Source organism: Hemitrygon akajei, chromosome 27, assembly GCF_048418815.1.
Source record: "Hemitrygon akajei chromosome 27, sHemAka1.3, whole genome shotgun sequence".
Classification (NCBI taxonomy): Eukaryota; Metazoa; Chordata; class Chondrichthyes; order Myliobatiformes; family Dasyatidae; genus Hemitrygon; species Hemitrygon akajei.
This window is the reverse complement of record NC_133150.1, coordinates 26,688,629-26,703,537: the sequence shown is the minus strand read 5'-3', so window position 1 is coordinate 26,703,537 and position 14,909 is coordinate 26,688,629. Positions and strand designations below refer to the sequence as shown.

Sequence of the window (14,909 nt, the reverse complement as noted above, 5' to 3'; positions counted from 1 at the left end):
CAGTGATTCAATGTTGTAAAACAATAAAACATGAAAACTTCCAAGGGAGGTGGGGTGAATACTTTTTATAGGCATTGCATGTATTCCCGGAACATTGTGCGATCTCTGTGATGCATCTACTTGATACAAGTTTCAAGAAGGTGTATTGCTTTCTTTTCTAGACGCTCTTGGCAAAACTCAAAGTCCATAAAGAAATGCATGATCAGGTCATATGCGCTGAACTCAACATGTTCAGGGCAGCTTGCCAGTTGGGAGTGAAACTCCAAATGTTTAGGAAGAAGGTGATGGAGTGGGATTCCCCCATGATCAACCAACTGAGGGTCTTTGTGCTTTTTGGTGAGCTTTGGCAACGAGGCGTTTTGTTAAATGGCATTAACCATTAAATGCTCAAGAAACCATCCCATCGGATCCCACAACCCCTGCAGGACATGGTATGCTCAGAAGCAGGTTCAGAATCAGATCTAGTATCACTGACATATGACGTGAAATTTGTTGCAGCAGTGCAGTGCAAGTCATAAAAATGACTATAAGTTACAAAAAATAATTAAGTAAGTGCAAAAGAGGATTAGTGTTCATGGGTTCATGGACCAGTCAAACATCTGAATGCTGAGGGGAAGAAGCTGTCCCTAACATATTGTGTGTGTATCTTCAGGCTTTTGTACCTCCTCCCTGATGGTAGTAATGAAAAGAGGGCATGGCGAAGGTCCACAATGATGGATGCCTCCTTCTTGAGACATCAAAGATGTCCTCAATATAGGGAGAGTTGCCCTTGATGGAGCTGGCTGAGTCTACAATTCTCTGCACCCTCTTTAGATCTTGTGCATTGGAGCCTCCATACCAGGCAGGGATGCAACCAGTCAGAATGCTCTCCGCCATACATCTGTAGAAGTTTGCTAGAATCTCCAGTGACATACTGTACCAAATACCTTCACCTTTCTAATGGAGTATGTCTTCTTCGTATTTCATCAATGAGTTAGGTCCAGGAAAGATCCTTCAAGGCTTTGTTTGATATATGGTTCCATCCTTTCTCTGCACATTATACCTGATGTGTGTTCTCCAACCCCTCACCTTCTCTTCTGCTGAAAACTAATTTGTTTCTCCCTTTGCTAGTCTCGATATCAAGCTATCGATTTGCTTTTCAGTGAGTGACATGTGTGAAAACATGGTTTTACTCCCAGATGAGCTCAATGCCTTTCATGCACACTTTGACTGACCAAATGTGAAACTCGAAACTGCTCACCCTTTCCACTGCTGACGTCTGAGTGAGGACTGATGTGTGTTCTCCCAAATTCCCATCCCTGAAGTTCAAAATCAATTCTGTCATCTTGTTGTTCTGACACTACTTAACCATTTGATCTGCCTCACTCCTTTATGCCTACTTCTTGCTATCTGAAATTCTGCCAACAAGAGTGGAGTCATGGCTGAATATAGAGAAAGCACTTGAGCTGTGCCTAGCCACTCAGTCGTGAGTGCAGAGCAGAGAGCTATTGATTGTCTAATGGACTTTTGCTCCAAAGTGTTGTTCTGTAGAAAATTTCCAATAAGAGGCGGTGCAACAATATCGCCCTGAACAGAGTGTTGCCCATCCTTCATAACGCCAAGGCACAGTTAGAGCCTCCACAAATAGCCACACTTGGTGTTTATGTTCTTTAGTTCTAATGCACAAGTTGAGGCAGCCACACAAGAAGGTGGCCATCATGTTGAAGGCTCTGTTGGGTGTGTGTTTCCCTCCTTTTTCTGCACCTTATACTCGATGTATGTGCTCCAAACCCTCACCTTTTCTACTACTGAAAACTAATTTGTCTTCTCCCTTTACTAGTCTTTATATCCAGCTATTAGCTTGCTTTCCAAAGAGTGGCATATGTGACAACAAGGCTTTGCTCCCAGATCCGCTCATGATTTTTATGCTCACTTTGATTAATAAAACATGAAGACACCTTCACAAATGCCTTCTGCCCTTGATGATGCTGTAATTACAGTCTCTCAGGCTGACGTGAGAGCATTCTACAGGAGGGTGAAGCATCTGGTCTGGACGGGGTACCTGGCTGAGATCTGAAGGCCTGTGCAATTCAACTGGCTGGAGTGTTCAACCTTTAACCTCTCACTTCAGCAATGTGAGGTTAGACAAGCAGGCTTCAATTATACCAGTGCTCAACAAACACATGGTAACCTGCCTCAGTAACTATCATCAAGTAGCACTTACATCCACTGTAATGAAGTGCTCTGAGAGGAGAGCGATGAAGCATATTAGCTTCTGCCTGAGATGCCACTTGGATCTGCTCCACTTTCCCTACTGTTAGAACAGGTCTATTCCAGATGCATTTCGTTGGCTCTTCACTCAGCCTTGGAACATCTGGACAGAAAAGGTGCATACATCAGGTTGCTCTTCATTCAATACTATCATCCCTTCAAAACTAATCAACACGCTTCAAAACCTAGCAGTCAATATCTCCTTGTGCAATTCGATCTTCAATTTCCTCACTTGCAGTCCCCAGTCAGTTTGGATTGGCAACAACATCTCCTCCACAATCACCATCAATGTAGTTGGATCACAATGCTGTTTGCTTTGTGCTCCGCTCTGCTCACTTTATACTTATGACTATGAGGCTAAGTACAACTCGAATGCCATATTCAAGTTACCAAATAACACTACTGTTGTTGACTGAATCAAAGTTGGTGATGAATCAGCATATATGAGGGAGATTGAATATCTGGCTGAATGGTACCACAACAACTTCGATGTCAGCAAAACCAAAAGAGCTAATTATCACCAACAGGGGGAGGAAACCAAAAATCCATGAGCCTGTCCTCATCAGGGGATCATAGGAGGAGAGTCAACAAATTTAAATTCCTTGGCGTTATCATTCCAGAGGATCTGTTCTGAGTCCCATCCAGAAGGCATGGCAGCACCTCTACTTTCTTAGAAGCTTGCACAGATTCAAGATGTCGTCTAAAATGTTGACAAACTACTATAGGCGCGTGGTGGAGAGTAGACTGACTGGCTGCATCACGGCCTGGAATGGGAACACCAATGCCATGAAACGGAAAAGCCTACAAAAAGTAGTGGATACAATCCAGTTCCATCACAGTTCCCCACCATTGAGCACTTTGACAAGGAGCGCTATTCCAGGAATGGAGCATCTATCAAGAACCCCCACCATCCAAATGATGCCCTCTTCTCACTGCCGCCATCAGGCAGAAGGTACAGGAGACTTAGGTCCCACGCCACCAGGTTCAGGAACAGTTATTACTCCTTAACCATCAGGGTCTTGAACCAGAGGGGATAACTACACTCATCCCAACACTGAATTGATTCCACAACCTACGGACAACCTGTGGACTCACTTGTAAGGGCTCTACAACTCGCGTTCTTGATATTTATTGATTATTATTATTATTATTATTATTACTTTTTAAACCTGTTTTTGTATGTGCTCAGTTTATTGTCTTTTGTACATTGGTTGTTTGTACTTGTGTGCATTTTCATTGATTCTATTGTGTTTCTTTGTATTTACTGAGAACACCTGCAAGAAAATGAATCTCAGGGAAAGTACATGGGGGCATATATGTACTTTGATAATAAATTTACTTTGAAATTTGAACTTTTGAAAATTCACATTAAGCTAACACTGAATAATTCAACAAAGCTACCTACAAAGCTTGGCTACAATGAAAAAGCCCTGAGGAAGTAACAGCACATAATGAAGTACATGACTGAGATGATTGTATCCCGTCTTTCAGAGCAACTCTGTCTGCAGTACAACTGTAAGTACTGCCTGATTTGCCTTTGGGAAGATGATGGGCAGCTGAGTTCTTGACCCACTATAACCTTGCAGAATAAACTACTCCCACAATACTGTTGGGCAGTGAATTCAAGAATTTAGACCAGGGGTTCCCAACCTGGGATCTATGGCATAAAAAAGGTTAGGATCATCTGATTTAGGCTAAGCAAGGATGAAGGAATAATTATATGTATCCAAGGCAATACAGTGTTTGAGTAGGATATCCTAGAGGTGGTGTTGTTCCCATGTGCCTCTTGCCCTTGACCTTCTTGAGGGTAAAAACGCAGACTCTGGAAATGCTGTTGCCTCTCAGGCATTAAGTAACAGTCTTTAAGGTTTTCTTAATGCCTTTTGTAATATTTGGAATGGAGGAGTTAAAATATTGAAATAGAGAAAATGTTTTCATGATCAGAGGGATACTTGAGGGAATAGAACAGGTAACTTTAGAATATTGTTTTAACTTAAACTGTTTCAGGTTCAGGCTAGTGAATACTCAATTTAGGATGGTTGTTATGGAGCTCTTCATGCAATGCACACTGAATAGGTATTTATATACAGACAAAAGTCCTGGTTAATGGCTAGAAGGCTGATACCAGTGGTGTTCCACTGGGTTGGTACTTCCTCCCTTTGTTTTTGTAACATATGTTACTGATCTGGACTTCCTCTTGGGAGCATAATAAAAATAGTTTTCAATTGTCACAAAAATATTGGCCTAATGATTAATAGTAAGGTGGAAAGTTTTTTCTTTGTGGGAAGATGTACATTATCTAACTCAACTAGACACCAAATTGTCAAACAGAATTTAGTCCAGTGTGGGGTAGTACTTTTGGGAGATGCCGTAGAATAAGGGAATATACAATAACTGGTAGGATATTCAATAACGTGGAAGGGCAAAGGGACTTTAGCAGACACAGACAACATGATAACATGGCTAAAAGGACACACAGCATGCTTTCCTTTCTTAGATGAGGCAAAGAACGTACTTGGGAGTTTGTGCATGAAGTAGCAAGGACACTAGTTAGGTCAGAGCTTGAGTATCACCTTCCGTTCCAGTCACCAGATTTGCACGAAAGATGTGCCTTCACTGGAGAGAATGCAGACTAGATGTGTGAGGGTCTAGTCAGGAGTGGAAAGCTGCAAACATGAGGAAAGATTGCACAGGCCAGGACTGTTGTCTCGGGTAGAGAAGCGGCTGGGGGGAAACATGACTAACATGTCTAAAACTGAGGAACCTACATAGAATAAATAGAAATTATGTATTTTCTTCGGTAGAAATGTAAAAAATTGATTTAAAATTATTGGTAGGAGAATGAGAAAAGCAATGAGGAATTTTTTTTTCTCTCCTGGAGAGTGACTGGGGTTTGGAAGTAGCTGGTAGAGGAACAAATCTTCATCACATCTATAATATACTTAGAAGTACATATATTTAAACAAGTATAACTTGCAAGATTCCAGAATTAGTATAGAAAGTTGGGATTAGATTGAATAGTTCTTTTTCAACTAGTATGGATCAAATGGAGGCATGTTAGGCTTTTTCTCTGTTATAAATCTTCTATAATTTCAATGTAGTGTGAAATAATTTACATGTAGCAATGGAGAAGCGGTGGGATCTTTTTGGATGGATGAAGTCAAATGGACTTGGCTTGATGACCTCTGTTATTTATCATTATCTCGTGGTTTTGAGAAGCTATCAGGAATTTAAAAGGAGTTTGATCCAAGAACAATTTCGGTATTGATGAGGATTGAAATGCCAGGGCATGTAGGTTGGGAAATTAGGAGTGTGAGGGGGAATTTGGGAGCTTTTCTAACCAATGGATAATATGATTTTCAAATACAATATAAGGAAGGATCACTATAATGTATGTTTGGGTCTGGTCAAGAGATTTAGCCGGTGGTCTTTATAAAATCAAGTACTGCAGAAACTTAAATCTGAAACAAGTAGGAAAATGCTGGAATTAATAGCAAGTCAGAAAACATCTGTAAATTTCTAACTTCCACTGGCAGCTTGCGCCACACGCTCATTACCCTCTGAGTGAGTGAAAAAGGCCATTGTGCCAAAAACTTTCATTATGACTCTATCTACCTGTGACGCCACTTTCAAGGAATTATGGATCTGTATTCTCAGATCCCTTTGTTTTAACGCACTCCTCGGTGCCCTACCGTTCACTGTGCAAGTCCTGATGTGGTTTGTCCTCCCAAAGTAGAACACCTCACACTTGTCTGCATTAAATTCCATCTGACATTTTACAGCCCATTCTTCCAGCTAGTCCAAATCCCACTGCAAGCTTTGATAGTCTTCCTCATTGTCCACCACACCTCCAATCTTGATGTCATCTGCAAATAGCTGATTCAGGTTACTACATTATCATCAAGATCAAAGATACAGGTGACGGATAATAATGGACCCAGCATCAATCCCTGAAGCACACAATTCCTTCAAAGTGGCCCTCCCCTTCTTGTTTCTAAGTTCTAACCAAATTACCTCACTGGAAAATTACCCACCCCACAAGAACATCCAGTCTAAACACTGCTGTAATGTCCTCCCATGTCAAAAGGCAACTCCCCCTCATCTCTCACTTGTCCTTCTGTCATGCTTGTGTCCTGGAACCAGTTCTGCCTTTCTCTCAGCCATGTTTTTGTCCTGGCTGTTAAGTCTCAGTCTCCAGATCTAATGCACATCCTGAAGAGATCCCAAGGACCTGAATCCCTGCTTCCTGCACTAGTATCTCAAGCCTATCTTTTTACTTCCGTCCTTACTAGCAATAAATAGGTTTTACTTCATGGTTACCAAGGTGGGCAGGGACGAGTTGGGTGAAAGTGCCTGTTTCCATTCTGTGTCACTCCATGACTCTGATAACCTGACACACTTTTCGTTCATACTTTCTTAAAGAAGCTGCACAGTAGAGCCTTAATTTTCTACTGAAGCTGGTACTGAAGAATCAGTGCGCCAGTGGGTTTCAAGGAAACACGAGCACTAGAGCACCAGTGAAAATCAAGAGAGCAAAGGGAGTGGGACCTCTTTGCATTTGTGTGGAACATGGGAAAGTTCAGCTTGTAAGCCAGATTCCATGCTGCGGGGATTTCCAAATCATAGTACGGCAGTAACAGATTTTTCCAAAGAAACTGATCTGTTTCCAAAATATACTTCATTCATAAAATTTACAGTTAATCTGCACAATATATTAATGATAAACTTGATTGTCTAAATTGAATATCAAGTCTAATCTGAAAGAAGGTATTAAATAACTGATGTTTATCGTCTGATCTTTATCAATTGTGTATATCTTAAAAGTTTTCTTGAATTAATACAGATGATTGTTCTGCAGGCTTCAACACTGTCAGCGATAATTTTGCAGTGCTTGGCTCAGCCAAAACCACTCCTTCCTTGTCTGTTCCTTTTGGAACTCATGCAAATTGTTGGAGACTGATTGGCAGCAGTATCGCCACTCCCACTATTAGTTTCAGAACTATTTCAGCAGTGAACTGTAATGAATTGAATTGGTATTCAGTGGGACTGGTGTGCATTGGAGTAATGCTGTAGACTTGTAACATGGAGTGTATAATTCTAATTGGAGAAAGGGATTACAGAAACAAGTTTCCTACTCCAAGGGTTACTGCTCTGTGCTGTTGTATTGTTTTCTTTACCCTTCTACCGGTGAATGGTGCCTGGAAGCAAAGTAAACCTCGCCTGAAGTTCTCATACAAAGGTAAAAGTTTTATATGTGTCAGATATTTCAAGGTCTTTTTTAACATCTAGAGTAATATCGACCTTATATTCTTTGCTGTTAAGCTTGGAAAAGCCAGCAAGACACTGTGTTTCTGACAAGTAACATGAGAATGTAATTATTTTGACACAACATGCATATGGTTATAATTTCAGCTAAAATTTTTCTGAATTGCCATTCAAGCTTTAATTAAACTCTATAAAACTGAAAGATTCACAAAGGTTTTGTGTAAATTTACCTCAGAGATATCAAATAATGATTTAGTAATGCTACTAATTCCAGTCTTGAAGATTCCAGTAAGTTCCTCAAAGCAAAATTGTAAGTGCAATTGTATATAAATTTGGACAAGTGACAAAATCTCACTTCCTGGGTAGAAGATCACAAGCTTTACATTTGCCTTTTATAGTGTGAGATACCAAATTGGCATAAACAATTCCTAAGCCACTGGAATTATTAGCTTTCTAGTCAATGTTTGTTTCTACATCGTGGAATTAGAGATGGAGCAGATGCTTTGTGAAGAGCAGAAGCAGTAAGTGACTAAGATCTGTTTCAAGTAGAGAACTGTAATGAATTTGATGAAGGTGCTGAAGGCAAACTGCCTGGAGGTAACTGTAAAAAAGGCAGTGGTCTGTCTTAAATATGCATAAAGTCTGGCTTCTTCACACGGAACATTCATGGTTGATTTCAACTGTTCTTTCCTCACCTTGTCTTCAGCTACTGCTGAAAACGTGACTAGTTTAAATCATATTTATTACTTTTATTTTTTAAATGGATAAAATAAATTCAGAAGTGGCATAATGATCTGCTGACAGAAATAGGTCATAAGGTGTGGGTGCATTGTTTTTTTAAACCATGGAAGCAATGTTTCAGTTCTACACCAGAATAAAAGCTCTACTTATACACATCTTGACATGTGTTACCTCGTTATATGAACTACTTCTTAAACGTTTAACCTTCATTATTTTAATTTTTAAAAAAAACAAATTATAGCATTATTTAACTTACAAAATAGAAGTAAAGAATTTACATAAACTTGAATTTGAATATTTGCTTTTTCTAAGGAATGGTGACCATTAATTTATGAAATATTTAGTGTAACCTGACAAGCTAGTTTCTGCTATATCTTGTCTTTAAGGGAAAAAATGTAATGCAAGCTGTTCTCAATCTTTAAATTGTAAGCCACTTTTATGAGGTTTTTTGGGCTACAGATCAGAAGAACAAAGTTAGAAATTAACATAATGTAAATTTCTGCACCCCTTTTAAACAAAAATAAAAATAAATGGGTCTGTAACAAACCTGTCAAGGTTAGGATAGCGTAAACTTTTTCCTTTTTCCTTTTATAATTAAACATCAGCTCTCTCTCTCTCCCTCTCCCCCTCTCTCTTTCTGTATGTCTCTCTTCCCCTTTTTTTCTCTCTCTCTGTCTCTTTCCCACTTCTCTCTCTCTCTCTCTCTCTCTCTCTCTCTCTCTCTCTCTCTCTCTCTCTCTCTCTCTTTCTTTATGTCTCTCTCCCCCTCTCTTTCTCTCTGTCACTATCTCTCTCTATATCTGTCTGTCTCTTTCTGTCTGTATGTCTCTCCATCTCTCTCTTTGTCTGTGTCTGTCTCTCTCTCTACATGTCACTCTCTCTGTCTAAATGCCTCTCTTGCTCTCTCTGTCTGTTGGTATGTCTCTCTCTCTGAATGTCACACACACACACACACACAAACACACACACACACACACACACACACACACACACACACACTCACACTCACACACACACACACACACACACACACACACACACACACACACACACACACACACACACACACACACACACACACACACACACACACACACATCCCATTTACATTCCCTTTGCTTTTTAAGCCACATTGGGAAATAGATTATTGGGTAATCATTATTGGATTTGCTGCAGTGACCTTCATCTCAACTATAGACGCCATGGCAATAATTATGCAGAAGAAACATTTGCTGCTGTTATTGATGTCACAACTCTCTGTTTCTCTCTCTCTCTCTCCTCTCCTTTTTCTCCTCCTCTACCTCTCCCCCTCCCCTCTCCTCCTCTCGCCTTCAACACTTCTCTCCCTCCCCTTTCCCCTCCCTCAAAGTCTCTCTTTCTCACACACTCTCCCTTTCTCACGCATGCTGTCTCTTTCTTTCTCACACACTCTCTCTCTCAGCCTCTCTTTCTCACGCACTCTGTCTCTCTCTTTGTGCGACTTCACCAGAGAGTGGCACAAGAGAGATTTAGTTTATTTTTTGTGAATACCAGATACGTATGCTTGAGATTTTATATTTTATATTTCCAATTTCTCAATGAAGATAACCTTTAAAGCTCAGTACCTTATATGCAGCTTTAAATGAAGCCCAGAGTTGTTGTAATAAATCAAAGTTATGCAGAATTTTCTCCAAATACTTGTTCTCCAGAGCAATGCAATCTACATATCTGACAGATACTAGACATTTGGCATCTGGTATAGGTCTGGAGGAAGGAGGTATGTATGTGAATTTTAATGTAAGGTTGTTACTGACAGAACAGGGGTACTGTGACCTTTACTGCACAAAGAAAGTCAAATTATTCTGTTTATGCCATGAACTGATACATACATCATAAATATATCCAATAAAAGGAACCATAGGGATGTCAATGGTATTAGGTATTAAATTAAAGTATGCACTAATTCTGTTTTACATGCTTTAAAAAATCTGCCCAAGGAATAAACTGAACTTTCAAAATAAGACAATTCCTCCAAATACACACATCTGTAACAAACACAGAGTTTGCGATCATCGCTATAAGAACTGAGAACGTATTCGGTTCACAGAGCCACAAAATATTTTTCCACTCACACTGTTCCTAAAATAAGTTGGATGGCAAAGCCTGGTTGGTCTTGAGATTTTTATTTACAAACACAATGAGCGCTGTGTTGCTGAAGGAGCTGTCAATCACTCATTCATTTATCTTCCGTGGCATATGGAATTTGTTTAGTTGAAAGGATTATGTTAATTGAAGGAAAGCAGTTAGTGATCTTCTCATGACAGCACTGCTTAGTGCTCGCAGCTGGTCATAAGTTGCCTTTGTCTTCCCCGCATCAAACATCACTGCTACTTTTAATGATTATCCAGGAAATAGCTAATTACCATATGAATCTTCCGTGAACATCTAGCCGCATTGTTTAATTAGTCAGCGATTCATTGCAATGAGCAGCCACACATAACAGTTATGCTGTTGTCAGGGGAAGACATTTCAGTCTTATTTTTTTGTTCCAGTGATTAGCTTTGTGCAGTTTGTTTAATAAAAACATAGACGCTACAATATCTAATCCACATTGTTTAATTAATCAGCAATTCATAGCAAGGAGCGACCATATATAACAGTTATGCTGCTGTCAGGCGGATAAATTTCAGTCTTATTTTGGTTCCAGAGATCAGCTTGCTGAATGAAAATTGCAACAGCAATGGCAGGAGCAACAAGTGATGGACAGCGGTAGTATTTTCTAAATCCACCGATTGTTATATATCGCTTATCACTTGTATGATGGCTCTGGAAATCTTACTGTATTGCAGATGAGATTAACTAAAGATCTTACAGCTGTTTTAAACTCCCATGGAAAGTAGTCTTCGGGGATATGCACATCTGCTGCTTATGAACACTCTTGGCATATTCTCTGAAGAATACATGTAGAAGAGAAAAAAATAAAATTCTATGGCTTTATTCATCATTGGGGAATTTTTGAATATTTCCCATAGACAAAAAAACTACATAGATTAACAAAATCTAAACTCTTGACAGGTTAAGGGAACAAATGAGTGAGTTGTGTGCTTTGACAAACTTTCAGCAAAACTGGAAGATGCTTGAGATGAACACTTTATATTTGGGAACAAAGCCTAGGATGGGAACGGTATTAAAGAAAGAAAAATAATAAAATGTGTGGAAGTAGAATGTGGGAATGGACCTGACCAAAAGGTTGATGGTTTAAGGAAAGTGTAAATGGTTGGAATGGATTACAACTGGTGATTGAGGAGATAAAGTGGTAATGAAAAATCTAAATAAAATATAGTTGGACTAAACATTTTCAGGGTAGGGAAAAGAAAATTGGTTTGTAATGTCTCTTCAAAATCGTTTCTGAAGAGTGTCGGCGTGTGCGTGCATATAAATATATAAACTTAAAAGAAACATAGTCAATAAAACTATGTATTACTGTAAATTAAAAAATGCAGTAATTATGATTACATACGTACTATTGCGAGGCCAACATCAGTGAGCAGCTAGCAAAACCCAGCAAGAAGTCGGTGTTCCAGCAGTGCTGAAGCGAAACAAGATCACAACAGTACGAAGTGAAAGGGTGTAGAAGTGGAGATGGTGAAAATGAGGTATTCTTGGAAATACAGTTAATCTGTTTTTTGATTCAGAGGGTGCGGTGGATGCATCACGTGCAAAGATTTCTCCACCATTGAGCACATTGAATGAGGGAGAACTTCTTCACGCAGAGGGTGATGAGAGTGTAGGATGAGCTGTCAGTGCAAAGTGGGGGAATGTGGGTTCGCTTTCAACATTTAAGAAAAATTTGGATAGGTACATGGATGGGAGGGCTATGGAGGGCTAATGGTCCAGGTGCAGGTCAATGGAACTAATGGTCTGGCATGGACTAGATGGAGCGAAGGGCCTGTTCCTGAGCTGTAGTGTTCTTTGATTCTATAATTCTTTTTATATAGAGTGTTGCTACAAGAAAAATGAATCCATCATTAAGGACCCCCACCATCCAGACTATGCTTTCTCCTCATTACTACCAGGAGTATAGCAGGAGGTACAGTTGCTTTAGGCTCAGACAGCCATCAGGTTCCTCCATGGGTAACTTCACTCGACAAAACTCTGAATGGATTCCATAACCTACAGACTCACTTTCAAGGACTCTACAACTCGTGTCCTTAGTATAATTTATTTTTTATTTACACAATTTGTCTTCTTTTCAACATTCTTTGTTTGTCAGTCTTTGCTTACGTACAGTTTTGCGTAAATTCTATTATATTTCCTTATTTTTTTGTAAATACTTGCAAGAAAATGAATCTCAAGATAGCAACATATACATAGGTATTCTAACGATAAATTTACTTTGCATTTGAGTTTGACTTAACGTGCATGATACATCTGAAAGCTTCTGGGCATCAAAAAGGCAAAATCATTTAAATATATATATTTTTTAAATGAATAAATTTAATGAGTGATTTGTTCATGATGGCTAAATATCAAAAGCTGAGAAGTTCATGGTAGGAGCCTAAAGTGCTGAGATTTTCTTTCTTCCCGCTCTTCCTTGAAAAATAAGCAAACGGTGTGGTATTTCATACTACATCGAAATCACTGTTCTGGGAAATATGAACATAATTTTCTGCCTTGACAATCTTGAAATATGAAAATGCTACTGATCACATTGGTATCTTTTTGTGAGCAGATCTATAGAAAATGCTGCTTCACTTATAATCCCATGAAAGCTGGACATCTGAATAATTAATGTGACGCTCATTACACATGATATTCAGAATAACATTCTAATAGCTATAATGATGAACACTTCAAAGCTGAACAAGAATAAATTGCCCATATGTGAGCTTCGCATATGATACAGTAGAAACACTTGATGGACTTTCAATTGATTATTTTGGACCTGGAACAAGAATGTTAATGCGTGTCCATTTACTTTGGCTCATGGCCTGTGGGACATACAACTCCTTTTGAGGTCCAATTTGTGAGATCCAAGGCAAATATCAGGAATGCAAATTGACTTGAGAAGAAAATCGTTTGGGTCACAGATTTAATAAGTTTTGGCTGAACATGGGACTTTCACAGTTCTTGTGTTAGACAGTTGATTTGGTCGCTGTCCTCAAGCATTTTGATTCAAGATGTTCCAGCTGTTGACTGTCCCACACCTGTGTTAAAGTCATCAAAGGTATTTATTCTGTGAATAAAGAAATGAGTCACCTGTAGTACTTCAGCTGAATCATGGCGTTCTTTCCGAGCATGGTCCTGACGAAGGGTCTCGGCCCGAAATGTCGACAGTGCTTCTCCTTATAGATGCTGCTTGGCCTGCTGTGTTCCACCAGCATTTTGTGTGTGTTGTTGTTTGAATTTCCAGCATCTGCAGATTTCCTTGTGATGGCACAAGAGAGATTTGTTCACTTATAAGCAAATTACTACATTACTACAGATGCAGATTTACTTATCATACATACAGGGGAAACTAATAAAGAGTGCATTGCTTGCATTGGTATCCAGCACATCTAAGGATGTTAGGGGCAGCCTGCAAAATGTCTCCATGCATTCCGGTGCCAACACGGCTTGGCAGAACAACAGAAAGCACAACAAAACAGAATACAACAAGCAACAGAACAGCAACAGCAGAACAAGGCACCCACCCACCCACACATACAAGCAGTCCTCCGTCTCCAGGACAGGCTTCAGGGCTCCGTTCTCCAGATTTCAGCTATCGGGCTTGAAGTTCTGGAATTCTGATTCACCATCAGGCTTCGATCTTTGGTATTGACCCCTGGACAAGCCAATGACAGGACCCCAGGCTCGAACTCCACACTTGCCAATTGACCGACCCTCGTGCCCCCTCTTGCTTCCTGCTTGGACATCTAATACAGGGCTCCATCATCCTGAGCCAGCTCCACATCCCTTGATCCCTATCCATGTTGCTAACCTCTGAGTGCAGAGCAAAGGCTTGGACTCCAGATGTCCCATGACCCATGTCCACATTGCGTTCCTTCACACATGGAGCAGAGCCTAGGGTCCTTTACCACTCATCCAAATGTGGAGCATGGAGCAGAGGGCTAGAACCTGGCCTGACCTCTAACTCCTCCACACCTTTGTCCCCAAAACCTAATCTGACCCTTAATTCCCCTCTCTGTCTCCAAAACCATCCCTATTAACTCAAAAAAAACTGGCATAAGGCATTGGAAAAAGTAAACTCTGTGGCTCTGATGTATTCGTCCAATGTCAGATGCTTAATTCTTTGCACAATTAGTGCATCCTGCAAGGTCAAGAGTGTTTCATGAACATGGAGAACAAGCACAATAATTTAGTCTTACAACCCTCCTTTGTTTTTTTCAATGTCATCAGAGGTCTAACAAATACTAAATTGTGAAAACAGTCCTGGCCATTTTGCACCCTTCGGCTAAGATGAACACCTCACTTTATCTGTTCATTACCACCTAATGCAGGGTTTCCTATCTTTTTAATGCCATGGACCCCTTACCGTTAACTAATAGCTCCATGGACCCCAGGTTGGGAATCCCTTACCTAATGCTATGTTGGAATTTGCTATGCATGAATTGTCCACATTTCAACAAGGACTACTTTGCAGACGTATCTTCATTGACTGTAAAGTTATTTAG

General features: G+C 39.9%; 1 protein-coding gene across 3 annotated transcripts in view; it reads left to right on the top strand.

Moving 5' to 3' along the window:
* Positions 1–7,263: 7,263 nt before the first annotated feature.
* LOC140717195 (semaphorin-3D-like) overlaps positions 7,264–14,909 on the top strand; it is a 94,180-nt gene continuing 86,534 nt past the window's right edge. For 2 of the 3 annotated variants that reach the window (XM_073030501.1, XM_073030500.1), the window contains exon 1: positions 7,264–7,489. In XM_073030501.1, the coding sequence (XP_072886602.1) occupies positions 7,333–7,489 (157 nt within the window). In that variant the 5' untranslated portion in view covers positions 7,264–7,332. Of the gene's footprint in view, positions 7,490–8,016; positions 8,037–14,909 lie in introns of those variants that run through there. The other variant, XM_073030502.1, reaches the window with a different exon arrangement.